Raw genomic sequence first — 20642 nt, 5'->3', positions numbered from 1 at the left:
CCTTACTATCAAAGCTGAAAGTGACCGTTATCATTTTATTTGAATATGGTACTAAGTAATGCTTGATAGAATTAAAATAATTATATTTAAAAAAACGAAATTATTTCTATTAACAAAAACCATTACGACCATCTCTGAAAAAACACCAAATTGTTAATTTAGGCACAAGGAACAATCACAATCTGGTACAGCTGCTCCCAGAATACACCCAGGTTGAGAAGAGAACCGGCACGGAAAAGGTCTGTGAGAGTATGGACTGATGAGGCCTGTGAGGAACTCAGAGACTGTTTCCAGACCACAGAGGCTCAGGATCAGCTGATGGTGACCTGGACCTGACCAATCAGCTGAATCTGTTTTTCCAGCCTACCCCCTCCACTTTACACGTCTCCAGTCCAGGAGTGGCACCCAGCCCCACATGTTCACGCCTTTCGACACCCTCCTCCACAAGCAGCACGATGCTCTTCACCTCGGACTTCAAATACAACACCAACACGATTCAGCCATCGTTCCAGGGGAGAACACCACATCACACACCAGGGTACATCCAGGTCTTAGACATAGAGACTGTGGACAGTTTTAAGTACCTGGTGTTCACCTGAACCAGATACTGGACTGGACTAATATCACAAAGAAGGGCCAAGAAGGGTTGCCTCCACCTTCTGAGCAGTCTGAGGTTCTTTGGAGTGTGCAGGCCCATGTTAAGGACATTCTATGACTCTGTGGTAGCCTCAGCCATCCACTACGCTGTGGTCTGCTGGGGAGCAGGCAGCACAGACCGGGACAGGAAAAGACTGAACAAGTTGGTGAGGAAGGCCAGTCCACTGGACTCTTTGGAGGAGGAGGATGTTGGCCAAGCTGACATGCATCATGGACAATTGCTCTCACCCACTGCACCAGACTGTGAGAGCTCTGAGCAGCTCCTTCAGTGGCAGAATGATCCACCCACAGTGTTAGAAGGAGTGCTACTGCAGGTCCATCCCCACCGCTGTTAGAATAATAATAATAAGAAGAATAAGAATAAGAAAACCTTTAATAGTCCCGCAGTGGGGAAATTACGTCTCACATCAGCAGTACAGATGAGCGAGAATACAGGTACAGAACAGTATGTGTTGGCACAGTGCAAAGCAGTACAGTACAGTTAGAGTGAGTATGAGGTTATACAATGTAGAGGGCTGACAGGTTGAAATCTGCACTGTTGTTTGGTCACTTTATCTTGGACACTATTTTTTAAGCTGTAAATATGTACATATGTTGTCGCGCAATTTCTTTGCTGTCATCTGTGGCTGTTCCAGTAACTTAGTTCCAAAACTTCCCCTCTGTGGGATCAATAAAGCTCATCTATCTATCTAAGTTTGTTTTTAATGGAGTTTGTTGAGATTCTGATGAAGTTGATTACATCTATTAATCTCTATATATCTATCTAAGTATAACGCTATCTAATAAAAATGATACTCCGTTGAAGTCATATGTTGATACTGTACCTGCGCTGTTTACAGTTCCGCGTCCAGACGCTAAACAGCGCCGGCTGCTGGAAAAAACGCATTGTGACCGGGAGACTTGCGGCTCTTTGGGTTGCCAGATTGGACAAAAAGCTTCACACTTAGAGGTGACAGGACGACAGAGCAACTACGCAGAATTTATATTAAATTACAAAATAGAATATAACTAAAATACTACAAATCAAGCGAGTAGTTATCTCCTTTTGTCGACTATTATCTAAAACATTTCAAGGAAACAACTATGCTATGGTGTTTGACGAGCATCAAACCTGGCAGCCCAGTACAATCAGACGTCAGTGGTCTGCGGCTGTTGGTTAGTTTGCTGCTGCTGCTGCTAGCTTTTGTTCGGGGTACAGTAGACTAGCTGTCGATTTACTACTGGCACGACAGTACGCGGAGTATAAACGACATACAAACACCTCTTACCGTGAAGTGTGAGACGTTTTACAGCTCGGTGAGTATATTTTGCACAATGTCCAGTAGCCCATAGCCTAAAGTGAAAGCCAAGTAAGCTAGCTAGCTGAAGCTGTGCTTTACATGTGATATAGCTTATAGCTAGGTGTATTTACTAGCACGCCTCCTTGTTCATTAAAACAATTTCAAATAGTGTGGCCTGTTCGACATAAAGTTATTTTGTCGGTTTTCAAATGGCGTTGTTTTATGTCAATACACTCACTGTCTCCCCACAAACATTAAGCCCGAGTCGCGTGCATATGCTTGCAATTATTGTGCAGTTAAAGTCTTGTGTGTGACCAATCATCCTCCTTTTGTTTAGGAAATGACTAGTTAACAGTTACTCAAAATAATATCTCGCAGTCTATGAAAACACTCTGTGTCACGTTGGTCATTTACTCAAATATGTGTCTAACGCTTATAAATCGTTTAAAATCATTGGAGCTCTCTTACGCACTAATAAAAACGGTATTCAATCGGATTAGTCTTTTATTGTGCACTTAGTTTTCTTGAAGATTTAACCCTAAATATTATGACGTAGTTTTAAAGTAGTGAAATATTGGAAATAGGATAATGCACACAGACAAACAGTGGCATTAATCCACTGTTGTTGCTAAATGTATAAAGTTTATACAGCCTATATCTTACATGGTACCCTTGCATTTAAAATCCCCTGACAGACTAGTGCACTTTTCTGACAAATGCTTTATGATTCAGACCGTTGTCTCCTCTGCATGATGATTGGCATGACTAGGGTTGGGGTCCTTCCTAGCTACTAATCTACGCTTGCCTAGAGGTTTGATGTCATTCTGTGGCTTGGCGTTGTGTTGACACAAGTGGACCCAGCCTGTCTTTTACAGCCCGGCCCTAAACATGGTACTATTTTTTGCAGCCATGGTCTAAACCAGTACTTGTTAGTTGTATTGTTGTCATGCAGACACGGATCCTGCCCCAGGCGGAACTAACGATTGAACCCCCCTCCTGTCAGATTAAAGTAACCAGGGGCTTCTAATTACAACATTTGCAAACTGCATCACTTGTGCAGTCCCATATCAAAGTTAAGGTTACTGTCTCATTAAATCTGAGCAGATTTGCATCTGCACACACACACACACACACACACACACACACACACACACACACACACACACACACACACACACACACACACAGGAATAGGGATCTGTGTAATTCCTGGTTAATGTTAAAGCATTATTGATATGTACCCTAGAGAACTTTGATTTCAGTCCTCTGTGTTTTATTAATATCCTGTAGAGATAACTGACAAACCCTCTGCATTATTAATATTATTTGCAGCTTCATACAAAAACAAGGAAAAAAATATAGAGCAACCTTTTTTTCCATTAAACCTAATGGTTTGTTACAGTGAAACGTAAGAAATGTCGAGCAGTAGTAGGAAAATTTACAGTGATTGGTTAATACACCACTGTAACAAGTAGTACCTTGTTTGTTCTTGCAGTGTAACCAGCTTGTATGCTAGCTTTTAGGTAGCACACAAGCATGTGTGCTCTACAGTGATTGACGGGGTGTTGTTTTGTTCTCTCTTGATGAAGAGTGTTTAGTTTTAATGACAGCCTGACAATGGAGTCACGGTTGAAATAGACTGCTTACTGCACGTTCAGCTCTGGAACATGTTGCACATGTGCTCCCTGTGTAATAGGGCTTAGCTGAGCAAGAACAGCTGGTCCACATTGCACAATCAGTTTGTATTGGGGAGTGTGACAGGCTCAATGATGAAATCAGGGTCCTAAATGACAATAAATGTGTGCGTGTGTGTGGCACATTATCAAATAAACATAATAACACATCTTGTTGTTTTGCATGATCTTAAAGTTCAAAATCTGTTCCTGTCTAATGTAAGCCAGGAGAAGGCTGTTAAAGGGTTTGCAGGAAATTAGTTCTTATGGTACAACGTAGAATTAGACCATCAACCATTGTGAAGTTGTTGAGCTGTGGTGTGCAAACGTGTGTGCTTTTGAGTGTTCTTGGTAGCTCTGTGTCTCTTAAAGTGCGTTTTCTTACTCCCTTGTCCAAGCCTTGGGCCGAAGGGAGGTTTTGCTGTACCTGCCCAGAAGGATTTTTGTTGCAATGCAGTCCAGGAGCATTCAGAGCTCTCTGTGTTGGGGATTCAGTTTCAGGTCAGTTGAGGTAGTCTGGCTTATTCTTGTTTTCCTGGTTGATGCTGGTGAAGTAGGATGGGTTTCATTGAGGCATAAAGCTGTCCTGAGTGAGGTTGTTCTAAACCAGATCATAGTTTCTCTACTTGGTACATTGTTGATTGTTGTTGACTATTTCTGTATAAGCCAGTAAGCTGTCCTCTATAGGTAAGATGAAGGTTATTCTCGGTGAACATGCAATATCTGGTAATAGGGCTGTTCCCCATGATAGGGTGAAAGAGAAAGGAGTCGTCAACACTACGTTCTAGACCTCACCCACGCCTCTCTTCCTTCGCCTTGGCTTATAGTATGTAATGCTGGTTTCCTATCATTCGTTAGAAAACTAAAAAATGTCTTCCATTACTGAGAAGCAGATCTCCACATGAACACATTTCCATATCTATAATTTTAACATCATGTAAACCTGAGGTCAAGGAGCAACCGAGTAGATTTCAGCTGATAAGGGTTAGGCATGACTGAAATATTAGGGCTGATGTGATGATAGTTGCAGATATTTAAAAGGCAATTTCATTGAATGCAGTAAATGTTATATCTCATTGTGTTTTTTTAAACATGTTTTGAAGATTGTCTGTTAAAAGAATAAATAGCTCAAATGTCCTTTTTACAAGTGACAAGACAAATATTGAAACATTTATTATTCTTAGTCATACAACTTACAATCTAATACTAATAACTCAGGCAGACATATTTTCGTATATGTAGACGTATTTCACTTTCAGTTTTGCTTGATTACTTGGTGTTCAATAATATTGTCTAGACTGAATGTGGAACTTTAATTTCTGCAGTCTACATTAGTCTAGTTCAGTTTTCTGCCCCAGCTGTAGAACTAATGCAGACTAAATTTTTCATTACAAAACTATTTGTTTTTCTGGGTCACAAAATCAATCAACTGTCAGTTTAGTCGATGTTTAGTCAGAAAATGCAACAAAGCTTTGTCCTAACTTTACATTCTTGGTTTTCTTTTTTCTTTAGACAGGGAGGCCAGCTTTGCAACACTAGACTGACATCGTAGACTCATCCACTTCCCAACCTTCCTTCGCCGCAACCAGTGGCCTCCTCCAGGCGTCAACATGGCTTCAGTCGATCTACTCTGGCAGCGCCACTGAGCACCACCCTGGACTACCACCATGGAGAGAAAACGCAGAAAGAAATATATCTAGCTGCATAGGCTATTTACAGTATGGACTCATTTTTGGAGATGTGGACCTGAAATGCTCCCTCTTTGATTCAAGTTTCAGCTGCACACTTTCACGTGAATCAGCACACTTGCTGCTGAAATGGCTTAAAGGGCCTGCTCCAAACTGATGGTCTGTGCTACTACACAATTGGAAATGCTCCTGTTACCTGTGTGGATGTCCATGCTTTTTGGGCTGCTGGTGGGCTTCATGCCTGTTGTAGGGCTGGACCCATCGGGAGGAATTAAATCTACCTCTGAGCATGCCCCTGACTCCTACCCCCTCCCCTCGTCCGGTTCCAACTGCTCCCACTTAACCTTGAAGCTGGAGTTCTCCACCGAGGTTGTGGAACATGGTAAGAAACATTAATGCATTTCATTATTTATAAGCTGTTAAAGTATTATATAAAGGTTCTGTTTAGTGGGAACTGGATTTTATTTGCCTGCAAGACATTTCACCTTCCATAGAAAAATGCTTCTTCAGTTCTGGCTGATAAATGGGGAACCTTTACAAATATATTCAAATTTGTTGCATTTCTATCATTTCTACTTCACTTGTAGTTGTAGTTGTTGTACACCAACGACACCAACCAACAATGTTTACACAAAATATGAGACTGCAGGTCTGCCACATATCCTGTAAAACCACAGTGGAAAGCTTCTGCTTATGTGTGGCTTAAAAACAAACAAGATATTACAGTTATGAATTTAAAATCATTTAGGGGTGATGCCTAATATAATATATGTAAATTATTATTTCTCTGAAAGTCAGATCACGGTGGGGATATCGCCTTAATCTCTACAGCCCAGAAAGAGGAAGTCTGTTAGTAACATTTTAGAAAAGTGACTATCTGAAAACATTGTGGAGATAAAAGGAAAAACTAAGGATGTTTACCAAAAGACAGTTAGCAAATATAAAGCAATAAACGTGATATTAAAAGACAGTATAACATCCACCGTACCTCTAATTAAGCTAAGAAGCAATAGCATCCAGATGAGCACGATAAAGCATGGTTCAAGTAGACAACACTTGCATGAAGTTATGATGAAACAGTAACTTGTACCTGATGTTGTACCTTACTGTATGTTACACCAGCCTGTACATTCAGTCAGTACAGAGCTGACGAGAGACCAAGTAAGAACTGTGGAGGTGAGTTCATCTACAGGACATCTGATATGAGCAGGTCGTCATACCTCCAACACACCCAAGTGTCAGTTGCATGAAATCCTAACAGCACCAGCACTGTAACTTCTATTATGCTGACCTGAGCGTTTTGCGCTGCCCATTCAGGTATGGTAGGTTTTAAAACTAGCTTATCAGGCTTTGTCTTATTATTCTCTCACAAATGATACAAATACTGCTCAAGAATGAAAATGTAGTTGTGCCTGTTAGGCAAGCAAATCAACATGTTTTCTCAATCACTCATGGAACCCACAAGCTGAATCATGAACCTTAAACTTTTTTTGTCTCCCCAGAGTACATTGTGGCATTTACAGGGTATTTCTCAGCCAAAGCTCGGAGCCTGTACATAAGCAGCGCTCTGCGCAATGCAGGGGACGGGACGCTGGAGTGGCACATCGTTCCCAGAGAAAACCCAGCATCCGACTTTCCCAGTGACTTTGAACTGGTTCATATCCTTCAAGCTTCGCCCAGCAGTCTGTTGAACCTAGAGGATCATCCCTACATCAAGAGGGTGACACCACAACGCAAAGTGTTTCGGACTCTCAAGTACATTCCCTGTAAGTCTGACAGGACAATGTGCTATAATTACCGTAGTTGAAATGTACCTACAGTTGGTAGATCAACACAAGAAGTACAAAACTCCAGAAACATTCAGAAAGACTTTTGTCTGCTATGGATTTAAAGAAAAGGTTTGTTGGCTTGATGAATGTGTATGAGTTTGGGGGATGGGATGGAGGACAGAGAACAACTGTGTTAGGTACTCGCCTCAGGAGGGAGTAGGTGAGTCATTTGGGTGGAGCTTGCCTGGACAGGGGGGGCGCACACCCTGTGCCTGGCATTGGATGAAAGACTTCAGTGTGTCTCCAGCCTGCATGTACACATACAGGATCAATGTGTAGTGTAGTAGGAAAGGTCTTTTGGGTTTTCAACCAGAAAAGAGGAACCGTTTCATATTTTTGTTTTCATTAGTGGTTTATACATTGTTTTGTCTAAGGCTGCAGTGTGGAGACTTGTATGGTGTTGGTTTGCTGTCGATTTGGTTTAAAAATACAGTAAAACACAGCCTACTGAGAGTGTGGATAAGACTTGAATACCAGTTATACAATGAGAAGGCTCATTCCACATTTACAGTGCAGCCACCTAATGAGGTAATTAATTGATCAGAAAGATACAACACCTCATTATGTTTTTCATTCCTACTTTAAAGGCATGAAATGTCCTGCATTTTTCTGCTGCATATTGCTAATGACCTTGTGATAATTTTATAATATTAATAGTGTCAGATTGTGAGGGTGGTGTGATCGGCCTCACATCGCAGCTGAAAAACTTAGCAAAGCAGATACAGGAACGTGAAAGAGATATGACATGTATTCGAACGTCATGTGAGTAGATAAAGTGTCAACGGTAACAGTACAGTGTTGATGGTTGTGATTTTTTAGTTCTATTTCAGATATACTGTCACTACATTTGCTTCCTTTTCTCCTTGTAGCACCTGAACCTGCTGTACCCTGCAACACATCCCACGCAGCACCAAAATGGCAGTCATGGCAATCGTCTCGTCCTTTCAGGCGAACCAGCCTGTCACTGGCGTCAGGTTTCTGGCACGCCACTGGTCGCCACTCCAGCAGGCGTCTGCTGCGAGCTATCCCTCGCCACGTGGCCCAGATCCTGCAGGCCGATGTACTCTGGCAGATGGGACACACAGGTAGGATGCTGGCCATTGCTGCTTGGACCGACAGAAATGTCCGATTTTCTCTGCTTAAAGCTAAGGAGATGGAATGTAAAGTTCCCATACAGGCTTTATGGTGTTCATACTGTAGCTGCAGGATTCCATTTGTATCAGTATGTCATGGACATGTTTGGAAATTCTTTAACTTTAAAATTTAGAAATTTGTGCCACAAGAATGCTGTTGTTTTCATAAATCCTCCAAATAATAGAAATATGAATCATTTTATTTACATTTGTTGCTATGTGGCACATATCAGGAGATTATTCAGACACATGAGGAGAAATGAAGGAGACATATTACAACAGATCAAATTTCAACATTACTTGGACTTTGTAATGAACTGTGAGGGTCACAGAGAGTACGGTTGGTTTTAGGCCGTTTACAAATAGCCGACATTTGTGTGTCTAACATTTGTTGTAAAAAAAACTAAACTCTTCATGGATTCCTTTCAGCAAAATAGTTTTTTCTTTCTATAAAACTTTCTAACTTAGTTGTTTGTCCATATTTGTTTTAAATGATACAAACTTGAGCCGTCCCTTGTGTGTTTGCAGGCTCTGGTGTGAAGGTGGCAGTGTTTGATACAGGCCTGAGTGAAAAACACCCACATTTTAAGAATGTAAAAGAGAGAACAAACTGGACTAATGAAAAAACGCTGGATGATGGTGAGAAGAAGCACACGCATCACAGTGACGCTTGCATTTAGTCATAATTATAAAGAAAGTTTTACTAATTTTGTTGCTAAAGAGTCGTAACTATGTGAATTTTCTGAGTGTGAGATTACTATTGAGCTTTTTAACATTGTATTTCTCAGGCCTGGGTCATGGTACCTTTGTAGCAGGAGTAATAGCCAGTATGAGGGAGTGTCAAGGCTTTGCCCCCGACTCAGAGCTGCACATCTTCAGAGTTTTTACTAATAACCAGGTTCGTACATGATGTAAAAAAGAAACTTAATTGAAGTGTGTCTTGTACAATATCTTGACACAGGAGGGAAATACAGGAGGCCCTTCATTTTAATTACTAGACAAATCCTGCGAAATGTACGAAATTAAAACTTCTTAAAAGGTTTGCTGTAGTAGAAAGTGTTTATTGCTACAGCAAACCTTTTCAGCAAATCAACAGTTGATAAAATTATGTTGTATTTGTCGTTCCTTCTTTCCCAGGTGTCATACACCTCGTGGTTCCTGGACGCTTTCAACTACGCCATTCTAAAGAAGATTGACGTCCTCAACCTCAGCATTGGTGGGCCAGACTTCATGGACCACCCATTTGTAGATAAGGTGACGGAACCATGCACAGGAATTACTGTTACCCTATAGGACTGTAGGCAAACGTCTTGTTATTTACTGAGGCATGAGTAGATCTTAGACCTATTTTTCTTACTGCATTACACCCCTTTTCACAATTTGATGAGTCACATAATATTAACAAACAGGCAAAACCACACAAACTGATGAGATGAATAAGTAGTTTGACCAGCCTGACACCAACCCACCATATATGCACATCTATTAAATTAAATGTAGTAACTAAATGGTGTTGTTGCTCGTCTCCCACTCCCTCATTGAATGATTTAATAAACCTAAAGAGAAATTTCTCCCACTAACATGTCCTTGGTACATTTGCAGGTGTGGGAGTTGACTGCTAACAAAGTCATCATGGTCTCTGCCATTGGCAATGATGGACCTTTGTATGGGTATGTTAGTCACTGTACCTGGCAAACAAAAATTGGGTTTATGGGGACTTTATGATAGACCAACACATAATTGTGAAGTGTTAAAAAATGATAGATGGTTTCCGAAGGTTTTACAGACATACAGTGTAACAGTGTTGTGTGCTTCAGTGTAACCAAAGTACAAAAGTCACCTTATTAGTAAATGGGGCTAATTGTGTATAATTTACTGTCAGCGAGTTCTGCTGTTGCTGCTGAACCTCTGAGGTAGGCACTAAATAAGTAAAACCCTTCTTTCTGTCTCAGGACCCTGAACAACCCTGCAGACCAGATGGACGTGATCGGGGTTGGAGGCATTGACTTTGAGGACAACATCGCTAGGTTTTCCTCCAGAGGCATGACCACGTGGGTGAGTCACTACAGAAACACATACGCTGCCACGTTTGATTGCACACCGTCTATCCGTTACACAGCAAACAGCTACTCTGGAGATCTGCCTTCCACTTTTTGAGCTAGTCAACCATAACGAAAGCTCCTGACCCCTCATCTAAACACAAACAGCCAGTTATTGTAGATGTATGAACATATGCTTGTTATTTGTTGCAGCGCTAAGCACAGACATCTGCTGTTTGATCTAATTAACACTTTGGTTAGGTTCTCTGCAACCACCTCATCTCCTAGCTCCTAGCTTCATTAAACTTATTACCTAACTGAAGAAAATGTTTATCTTTTGAATACAAGCAATTTTGCAAGAATTACAACTTCAGTCAATAAAATATTTTTTCCCCTTCCATGTATTTAACACTGCATTTTGAACTTCTTTTTGATCTTACATGTTTATATCATCATTATATGTGCAGGAGTTGCCAGGGGGTTATGGCAGAGTAAAACCTGATATCGTCACCTATGGGTCTGGGGTTCGTGGATCAGGAATGAAAGAAGGATGCCGCTCTTTGTCTGGGACCAGTGTGGCTTCTCCTGTGGTGGCTGGAGCTGTCACCCTACTGGCCAGGTCAGTTTTTGTTGTTCCAATGCAAAATAAACCTTTTAAACACGAGTATTTTTGTTAAGTTAATGTTGTATTGGTTCCTTTTTACAGAATTTCTATTAGAAATAGTTATAATAATAATAATAATAATGATAATATTTTTGTGCTAAAACCGTTTCAGATTTCTACATTTAGTAAGCAGGACTAAGGACTGTCAGCTGGATAACTGTTTAAACTCAAAGTTGACAGTGCCACGACTCAGCAATTTGTGGAGAGGTTACATTGAAAATGTGGTTGTGTTGTTATTTAGCACGCAAGTCATCCTCTTAGTTGGTATGTGTTAACTATACAGTAACTGATGATCAACTACAGACGTTGTAGATGTTGACACATAAATAAGTCTTTATTGTTGTTAAAAGGTTTACACAAAGGATCAACGAACAGCTTTTTAAAATGTGAACTTAATTTTCATTAATTGATTTTACTGATATTTGTATTCTGTATTTTAGATTTTAATAATAAGGAGTCTGTTATTTCCTGAGGATGTGGTCATGATGTTTGTCGTAATACACTTGCTAGAGTGCAGTTTGCAATAAGAATAATACGAATAAGAATGCCTTTATTAGTCGCACAGCGGGAAAATTGCACCTCGCAACAGGACAGAAAACCGAGAGAAACCATACAAACTGATTTGTATTTGATGCATTTGTTGACAGTCTGACTGATTGTCAAATCTGACAGCAGCAGGTAGGAAAGCTCTATGAAACCTCTTCTTGACACAGCAAGGGTGAATCAGGATGGATGTGAGTTTAGCCAAGGCTCTTCTCTCATCCACCTCCTGCACCGTGTCCAGAGTGCAGCCCAGGACAGAGCTAGACTTTTTGATGACTCTGTCCAGTCACATCCCTCACTGTGAGGCCGCTGCTCCAGTAAACCACACCGTACAGCACATGTCAACCTCCAGTCCTCGAGGGCTGGTGTCCCTGCTGATTTTCCAGCGCTCTTTGCTGATTACCTTGATCACGTGTGTCAGTTGGCTTTTCCAGCTTGTCATTGACTAAATACACCTGGTCAAGGTAATCAGTAGGAGCTGGATCAAGGAGAGGTGGAAACTAGCAGAGCAGCAGCCCTCGTCAGCATCAGTTTGACACCCCTGCCATACAGGATGGCTGATGCCAGAGTCATAGAAGGTCTTCAGGAGTGGTCCCTTCAATCCAAAAGACCGTAGTCTTTTCAGTAGGTAGTCTGCTCTGACCCTTCCTGTACAGTGCCTCTGTGTTATGAGTCCAGTCCAGTTTATTGTTCAGATGCACACCCAGGTACAGAGTCCACTCTCTCGATGTGCATCGGTGGCATGACAGCAGGCTGCCTTTGTTAAAAATCCACCACCATCTCCTTTTGTTCTCCCTACATTGATCAGGAAGTGGTTCCGCTGACATCAGTCCACAAAGTTCTGAGTAAGTCCTCTGTACTCTGCATCGTCATCATTGGTGATCAGTAAGATTAGAAAAATCACATAGTCATCGGGGAACTTCTGCAGAACACAGCTGTCCGTGTTGTGTCTGAAGTATAGAGAGTGAAGAGGAAAGGGGCCAGTACAGTCCCATGTGTGGCCCCCACACTGCAGGTCAGAGTGTCAGACACACAGTCCCTGGTTCTCACAAACTGAGGCGAGGTAGTCCATAATCCACTCCGTCAGATAGAGGTCCACACCAGCCTCTTCCAGTTTGCGTTTCAGAAGCACCGGCTGGATGGTGTTAAGAGCACTGGAGAAATCATAGAACTCCACAGTGCTGCCAGGCTTCTCCAGGTAAGAAAGAGCTCAATGTAGAAGGAAGATGACAGCGTCCTCTACTCCTATGCCAGGTTGGTAGGCGAACTGCAGCGGGTCCAGGTAGGTTCCCACTGCAGAGCAGAGGTGACCTAGGTCCAGTCTCTCCAGCGTCTTCATCAGATGGGACGTGAGAGTCACTGGTCTGAAGCTACTGAGGTCTTTGGCATGCGGTGTCTTAGGCACTGGTACCACACAGGAGGTCTTCCAGAGCTGTGGTACCATTGCTCATTTTCAAGGGCATAGCCTGTTAGATGGTCCAAATTAGGATACTGTTACAGGGGTTTCAGGACACACACTGTATAATAATGATGGCTTTTGTGGTTAAATTACCTCGTGTCTTATGATTCCTACATGAGCAGGCAGTGAAATGTGTACCACAGGAAGAAGGTGTATCACTGATAGATGTAGCCGGTCAGTCTGTCAGTATCCCGTATTTGCGAAACAAAAGTCCTTTTTACAGAGCTGAGCTGAGCTAGGTTACATTTTACCACCCTTTGTGACATCAAGCACCTGTCCTCTCTCCCAGTAATATTATCACATCCCTCTTCAAGCCTCCAGAAACCATCTAAAAGCTGAGGAGTCTGACATCCACAGCCTCCTTTGTGCACACCAACTCAACCCTCCTCTTCCTGTTTTCCAGCACTGTCCTGAACCGGGAGTTAGTGAACCCCGCCTCCATGAAACAAGCTCTGATTGCCTCAGCTCGCCGACTACCAGGAGTCAACATGTTTGAGCAGGGCCACGGGAAGCTAGACCTGATCAGAGCCTACCAGATCCTCAACAGCTACAGACCTCAGGCCAGGTAAATGTTTGACTGTCACAGGATTATGTATTCAGAAACAGGCGTAACACACACAATCTGATCTTCATCTGAGACATTTATCTAAAAGTTGAAACAAAATGTTTGTAGCTGTACATATAACTAACAACTGTGTAATGGTGTCCACTCGAATCTGAAAATCTCAGTGTCAGATCAAGTTGCAAATCAATAAATTATTTTATTTTTTTATTTTTTATTTTTTTTCTGCTGTTGATTTTTATCAATGTTTGTGAAAACGTCGTCTACTGATCTTTTTAATCACAGTTCAGTACTCTGGACAGAATGAACTACATTAATCTAACCTTCATGTCTTCGGCCAGTCTATCTCCCAGTTACATCGACCTTACTGAATGTCCATACATGTGGCCTTACTGCTCTCAGCCTATCTACTATGGAGGAATGCCAACTATAGTCAACGTGACCATTTTGAATGGCATGGGTGTCACCGGCAGGATTGTTGACAAGGTACACACACAAGACAACACAAATGAAGCAAATTCTCTAGTTATTTTGAGTTGGATAAGGCTAAATGAGAATGAAGGGCAGAATTTGTCCTGGACTGACCTTTCTAGAGTTGTGTCATCTTAATGCCAAGTCTACTTAAGTTTGCCGTCTTCTTCTCAGCCCATCTGGCAGCCATACCTCCCCCAGAACGGTGACCACATCGATGTGGCTATCTCCTATTCACCCGTGCTGTGGCCGTGGGCTGGCTACCTGGCTGTGTCCATCTCCGTGGCCAAAAAAGCAGCGTCGTGGGAAGGGATAGCTCAAGGCCATGTGATGGTCACAGTGGCATCACCTGCAGAGAATGATGTGTGTAATAGAGGCAACAGCTCAGTTATTTGGTCTGATGCCACATCGATATTTTAGTTAGATATTTTAGCCGATTTATAGACTTTTTTTCAAGCTTGTAAAGGCAGAATACAAATTTAATAGTATATATACTGTGGAGTTTGAAGCTAATTGAACAGATTTTTGAAAAACTCCAATACCTAAAAGAAATAATAAAAATGCTACATACACCAAGGTCTTTCCGTGGATAATGTAGCATGTTTAGATTACCCTTCTTGACACATCTTTTTGGCCTTTCACTCTTTACAGTCTGAAGTGGGTGGGGAGCTGACCTCTACAGTCAAACTGCCCATCAAGGTGAAGATCGTGCCGACACCCCCACGCAGCAAGAGGGTGCTGTGGGACCAGTACCACAATCTGCGCTACCCGCCTGGGTACTTTCCCAGAGACAACCTCCGCATGAAAAACGACCCACTGGACTGGTGCGTGTTTGTCTCTGCTCGCTTGTAGCCTGTAGCCTTTTTTTTTTTTTTTTTTGCAAACCCCATGTGAATTTGTTTGTTTATTTCTTTTTACCAGGAATGGGGATCACATTCATACAAACTTCAGGGACATGTACCAGCACCTCAGGAGTATGGGTTACTTTGTTGAGGTCCTGGGAGCTCCCATCACCTGCTTTGATGCCAGTCAGTATGGTAAGAATGAACACTAAAAACACCATTAAATTAACAATCACATAACAAATGACAACCACAGAGTGTAACAAACCAATGGCTTCTTTTTCCTTTTTGTGTCCATGCAGGCACACTGTTGATGGTGGACAGTGAGGAGGAGTATTTCCCTGAAGAAATCACCAAGCTGAGGAGAGACATTGATAATGGCTTGTCACTTATTATATTCAGTGACTGGTACAACACCTCAGTTATGAGGAAGGTCAAATTCTATGACGAAAACACCAGGTATTGAACTTTCCTGCTATCAAGGCTTATTCCTTTAGATCTGACTATGATCACGAACAGCATTGTACACTTCTGTTTCACATTTCTCTGTGATTCGACATGGGCAGTAGCCAGTGGTAAAATGACACCAGTGACATTGAACGTCTGTGAAACTTGAAATTATTGTAATATGGTTACAGAGAAATACTCAAATAAGAGTAACGTAAGTTCAAAAAGTTATAGATTTTGCAAAAATGTTGTATCTAGAACATTTAATCTTAGGTTTTATCCATGTATAACGGCTACCAAATATTAGACTAGTTAGATTCATACATTTTCTAAAGACAGGTTCTAGTAAATGCTCTGCATTTATGAAGTACATTTATACACCCTTTCAGGCAGCCGAAGCTTTACAGTACTTCCTCATATTCACAGACACAATGCCATGCAAAGCTCACTAGAACACTGGGGAACAACTAGTGTGTCTTGCAAACTGATGTATTAATGTGAGACAACAAATCAGTTTGAGTGTTAAGTTAGAGTGTATAGTTTATTACTGCCTTTTTGACTTATTATTTTTAGTTATCAGAGCTTTAAAAGAGCTTAAAGTTTTATTACCTGAATGTTCGGTAATACATACATTTCTTTACAATGTTGCTCCGTAATGATAGTTTAATGATTAAACTACAAGTTCCTCAATGGTGCTTTCTCCAGAAGCTTTATCATGTTGTAATGATGGCAAGATAGATCGTGTTGTTTAGCTAAGAGCCCTCTGTGTGACAGTTTCAGATTTCCTCTCTGCAGTGTTTGACTTTTTATTGCTCCCAGTCCTGTGATAGATGTACAATATCACGACTGTTTTGATTAAGAGCTCCTTATGCAAATCTAAAAACTACTCACCAGTCTATACAGCTCCTGTCGTAACCCACACAAGCTGCTGCACAATATCCACAGGGTTCACTGTCAGTTATGTTACAGTTAGGTTATTAACAGCATTGTGCAGACTATTCTGCATGCTGTTAGATATTTTTATAGATTTGCATGTTTGTGCACTAAATGCAGTAATTATAGAGATGAATCTTGACGTTGTCCTGCAGGCAGTGGTGGATGCCAGACACAGGGGGCGCTAATGTACCAGCTCTGAACGACCTGATCTCAGTGTGGGGAATGGCTTTCAGTGACGGACTATATGAGGGAGACTTCACCTTGGCTGATCATGACAGTGAGATACACACATAGAAACACTCTATTTACTCTCTGGTACCATTAGTCTAACTGTTGGTTTCTCTCTTTCTCAGTGTACTTTGCCTCGGGCTGCAGCATTGCTCGATTCCCAGAAAACGGAATAGTCATTGCCAAGAACCTAAAAGACCAAGGTACCAGCACCTTCTATTAAAGCCAGCTTATTGCAGATCAGTCCTGGCTAGCAGCCATGCAGGCTGACAGGCAACTCTTTAATCTGTGTGTCTTTAGTTCACATTTAATAGTGTGTGCACATTTTCTTTTCACAGGTTTGGAAGTGTTGAAGCAGGAGACAGCAGTGGTGGAAGGAGTTCCCATCCTAGGGCTGTACCAAACACCATCTGACGGTGGAGGGCGCATCGCTCTGTACGGAGATTCAAACTGCATAGACGACAGCCACAGACAGAAAGGTGACATGTCATCAGTGCACGCCATTTTTTTTTTTTTTACAAATAACCTAGAGGCCCATTTGAGTCCACTGAGTAAAATCTGGTTCTCTCAAACTATCTCTCAGATTGTTTCTGGCTACTGGACGCTCTCCTTCAGTACACTTCCTACAGTATGACACCTCCCAGCCTCAGCCACTCCCACAGCAGGGTGGCACCTCCTACAGGCACAGAGCACCCACTGCCACAGAGACTGGAAGGTAAAGGGATGTTTAACAGACATGCTGATCATATTTCAACGGTCCTGTATTGATTGGCTGAGAGTCATTTAGTTGAAAAAACACACACATTTACACGTGCTGCTTACCCTAACACATGAGCCTAAAATCAAATCACTTCTCTGATAGTGACTGCTCTACTGCTTGAGCCACTGTTACCCTTTATAACCATTCTTCCTTTTCTCTTTCCTTTACTCCAGGCAACCACCTGTACCGTTACTCCAAGGTTTTGGAGGCTCACCTGGGAGACCCTAAGCCCCGCCCACTACCAGCCTGCCCACACCTGTCCTGGGCAAAGCCACAGCCCGTGAATGAGACCGCCCCCAGGTAGGTCTGAAAACCAGAGAAAACTTTTCTTTACCTAAAGTTTTTTTTTTTTTTTTTTTTTTTATCATAAATCAGTTAGTCTTTCATTGATTACACCTCTTAGTTCATTTATGACTTCTAGGCTTTTAATGTCTGTTTCATTGTCTTTATCTTGTGGTCTCAGCAACCTTTGGAAGCACCAGAAACTTCTCTCAGTGGATCTGGACAAAGTGGCCCTGCCTAATATGAAGGCGTATCGTCCGCAGGTCAGACCTCTGTCTCCAGGCGAGAGTGGGGCCTGGGATATCCCTGGAGGTAACATGACAAAATACTTGTATATAATTTGATTTAAACTGGTTTGTAACAGATAAGATAAATGTTTAGTGACCAAACATTCAACAAGAAATTGCTAAAGCAAGATATGTCAGGTTATTCTGGAAACCTAATGTAAGTTTTGCCTGGCAGGGATAATGCCCGGTCGCTACAACCAAGAAGTGGGCCAGACCATCCCTGTATTTGCCTTCCTGGGAGCCATGGTTGTCTTGTCCTTTTTTGTGGTGCAGCTCACCAAGGCCAGAAGCAAACCCAAACGCAGGAAACCTCGCATCAAACGACCCACCTACCTCCAGCAGCAGCAGCAGACAACAACTGGGAAGAACCCCACAGTTTGACAGGGGTTGCAGCTTTGAACTGCTGCTGGAGACTGTGATTAATGGACAACTCGGGTTGAAAACAAACCCTGGAGATTTGGAATTACATGGAGCCTAACGAACTGTTGAGACAGACGTCAGATGTCTCTGAAATGTGCCGGGGGCATGAACATACCTGAATGCCAGGCATCTGTTGGACACTGAAACAGTTTGGTGCCTCTGGTCTGTTCATGGGTGTGAGTGGGTGTTTGTGTGTTTGTAGACTAATGAACAACATGAGACAGTGTTAAACACATGATGCAGAACACACTGCACACCTGACTCTAAGAAACTGCCTGTTGTCAAAACGTTCTTCTCTGTTCTTTGACCAAACATTCTTTTTACGAAGGAAATGTGTTCGCCTTTTGTATTTATTGAATTTGTTCCTGCCCTAACAAACATTTTCAGAAGAGCATTACATTACCACACACTTTCAGAAGTCAACAGCTGATGTACACAAAGATAGAAACGCATCCCACACACAACTGTGCAGACATTTCCAACAGTAGGACCATTATGGTGTTTAAAAACTTTCTGTTGTTTTTATATTTTCTATGATGAATGAACAGCATTCTGTCAATATCATGCTTCATGATCTTGTGTCAACAAAGTAGCATTCAAGTGTATCATCAAATAAAAAAAGCATCATAAAATTGATCTAATCTGTTTTTATTTTTTGTGTATATATACACACTCTATTCTCACCCTCCGCGGGTGGTCTCATCCACTTTCCAAGCTCGGGTCCTCTACCAGAGGCCAGGGAGCTTGAGGGTTCTGCGCAGTATCCTTGCTGTTCCTGGGACTGCACTTTTCTGGACTGAGATTTCGGATGTTTTTCCAGGGATCTGTCGTAGCCACTCCTCCAGTTTGGGGGTCACAGCCCCTAGTGCTCCGATCACCACAGGCACCACTGTGGCCTTCACCTTCCAAGCCTTCTCCAGTTCTTCTCTGAGCCCTTGGTATTTCTCTAGTTTCTCATGTTCCTTTTTCCTGATGTTGCCATCGCTTGGTATTGCCACATCCACCACTACGGCTTTCCTCTGCTCTTTATCCACCACCACGATGTCTGGTTGGTTCGCCATTACCATTCTGTCAGTCTGGATCTGGAAGTCCCACAGGGTCTTGGCTCGCTCGTTCTCTACCACCTTGGGAGGTGTTTCCCACTTTGACCTTGGGGTTTCCAGTCCATACTCCGCGCAGATGTTCCTGTATACTATGCCAGCCACTTGGTTATGGCGTTCCATGTATGCTTTGCCTGCCAGCATCTTACACCCTGCAGTTATGTGCTGGACCGTCTCTGGGGCCTCTTTGCACAGTCTACACCTTGGGTCTTGTCTGGTGTGGTAGATCTGGGCCTCTATGGCTCTGGTGCTCAGGGCCTGCTCCTGTGCAGCCAGGATGAGTGCCTCTGTGCTGTCCTTCAGCCCAGCCCTTTCAAGCCATTGGTAGGATTTGTTGAGATCAGCCACTTCAGTTATGTTCCGGTGGTACATCCCGTGCAAGGGCTTGTCCTCCCATGATGGTCCCTCTTCCAGCATCTCATCCTCTGTTCTCCACTGCCTGAGACATTCACTCAGCACGTCATCTGTTGGGGCCTTATCCTTGATGTACTTATGGATCTTGGATGTTTCATCCTGGATAGTGGCTCTCACGCTCACTAGTCCTCGGCCTCCTTCCTTGCGGCTAGCGTACAGTCTCAGGGTGCTGGATTTGGGGTGGAACCCTCCATGCATGGTGAGGAGCTTTCGTGTCTTAACATCTGTGGTCTGTATCTCTTCCTTTGGCCACCTTATTATTCCCGCAGGGTATCTGATCACTGGCAGAGCGTAGCTGTTTATTGCCCGGGATTTGTTCTTGCCATTGAGCTGGCTTCTTAGGACTTGCCTTACTCGTTGGAGGTATTTGGCTGTTGCCGCATTCCTTGTTGCCTGTTCAAGGTTGCCGTTTGCCTGTGGTATTCCAAGGTACTTGTAATTGTCCTCAATGTCTGCTATTCTTCCTTCTGGGAGTGAGACCACTTCTGTGTGGATTACCTTGCCTCTCTTTGTCACCATCCTCCCACATTTCTCGAGTCCAAATGACATCCCGATGTCCGAGCTGTAGATCCTGGTGGTGTGGATCAGCGAGTCGATGTCTCGCTCACTCTTGGCGTACAGCTTGATGTCATCCATGTAGAGGAGGTGACTTATGGTGGCCCCGTTCCGGAGTCGGTATCCATAGCCAGTCTTGTTTATTATTTGGCTGAGGGGGTTCAGACCTATGCAGAACAGCAGTGGGGACAGTGCATCTCCTTGGTATATGCCACATTTAATGGATACTTGAGCAAGTGGCTTCCCATTGGCTTCAAGGGTGGTTCTCCACAACCTCATCGAGTTTGCAATGAAGGCCCTTAGAGTTCTGTTGATGTTGTACAGCTCCAAGCATTCAATGATCCATGTGTGTGGCATTGAGTCATAGGCTTTC

At 42.7% G+C, this 20642-nt stretch overlaps 1 protein-coding gene across 2 annotated transcripts; it reads left to right on the top strand.

Annotated features, from left to right (window-relative positions):
• Positions 1-1775: 1775 nt before the first annotated feature.
• On the top strand, positions 1776-18836 carry mbtps1 (membrane-bound transcription factor peptidase, site 1). 2 transcript variants are annotated; one of them, XM_029154013.3, is made up of 23 exons: positions 1776-1953; positions 5127-5680; positions 6801-7064; positions 7997-8212; positions 8789-8899; positions 9049-9158; positions 9398-9514; positions 9863-9930; positions 10213-10315; positions 10767-10918; positions 13369-13530; positions 13869-14013; positions 14173-14361; positions 14650-14822; positions 14920-15035; positions 15143-15299; positions 16376-16500; positions 16577-16654; positions 16790-16930; positions 17035-17166; positions 17385-17511; positions 17675-17805; positions 17956-18836. In XM_029154013.3, the coding sequence occupies exons 2-23, from the start codon at positions 5455-5457 to the stop codon at positions 18159-18161; spliced, it is 3249 nt and encodes a 1082-aa protein (XP_029009846.1). In that variant the 5' UTR covers positions 1776-1953; positions 5127-5454; the 3' UTR covers positions 18162-18836. The 2 variants fall into 2 exon arrangements, with proteins under 2 accessions (XP_029009846.1, XP_029009845.1); XM_029154012.3 differs by having other exon boundaries at positions 5123-5680.
• The last annotated feature ends 1806 nt before the right edge of the window (positions 18837-20642 follow it).

This window comes from Betta splendens, chromosome 6 (genome assembly GCF_900634795.4).
Source record: "Betta splendens chromosome 6, fBetSpl5.4, whole genome shotgun sequence".
Lineage (NCBI taxonomy): Eukaryota > Metazoa > Chordata > Actinopteri > Anabantiformes > Osphronemidae > Betta > Betta splendens.
This window is presented reverse-complemented; position numbering and strand designations above follow the sequence as displayed.

What these genes read in the sequence shown, in the direction of transcription:
- mbtps1 (XM_029154013.3), top strand. Translation starts at nt 5,455, where the DNA reads ATGGTCTGTGCTACTACACAATTGGAAATGCTCCTGTTACCTGTGTGG. An exon ending in AATGATGGACCTTTGTATGG is followed by an intron (nt 9,931 to 10,212) that starts GTATGTTAGTCA and finishes TTTCTGTCTCAG; the next exon opens with GACCCTGAACAACCCTGCAG. An exon ending in CACCTTGGCTGATCATGACA is followed by an intron (nt 16,501 to 16,576) that starts GTGAGATACACA and finishes TCTCTTTCTCAG; the next exon opens with TGTACTTTGCCTCGGGCTGC.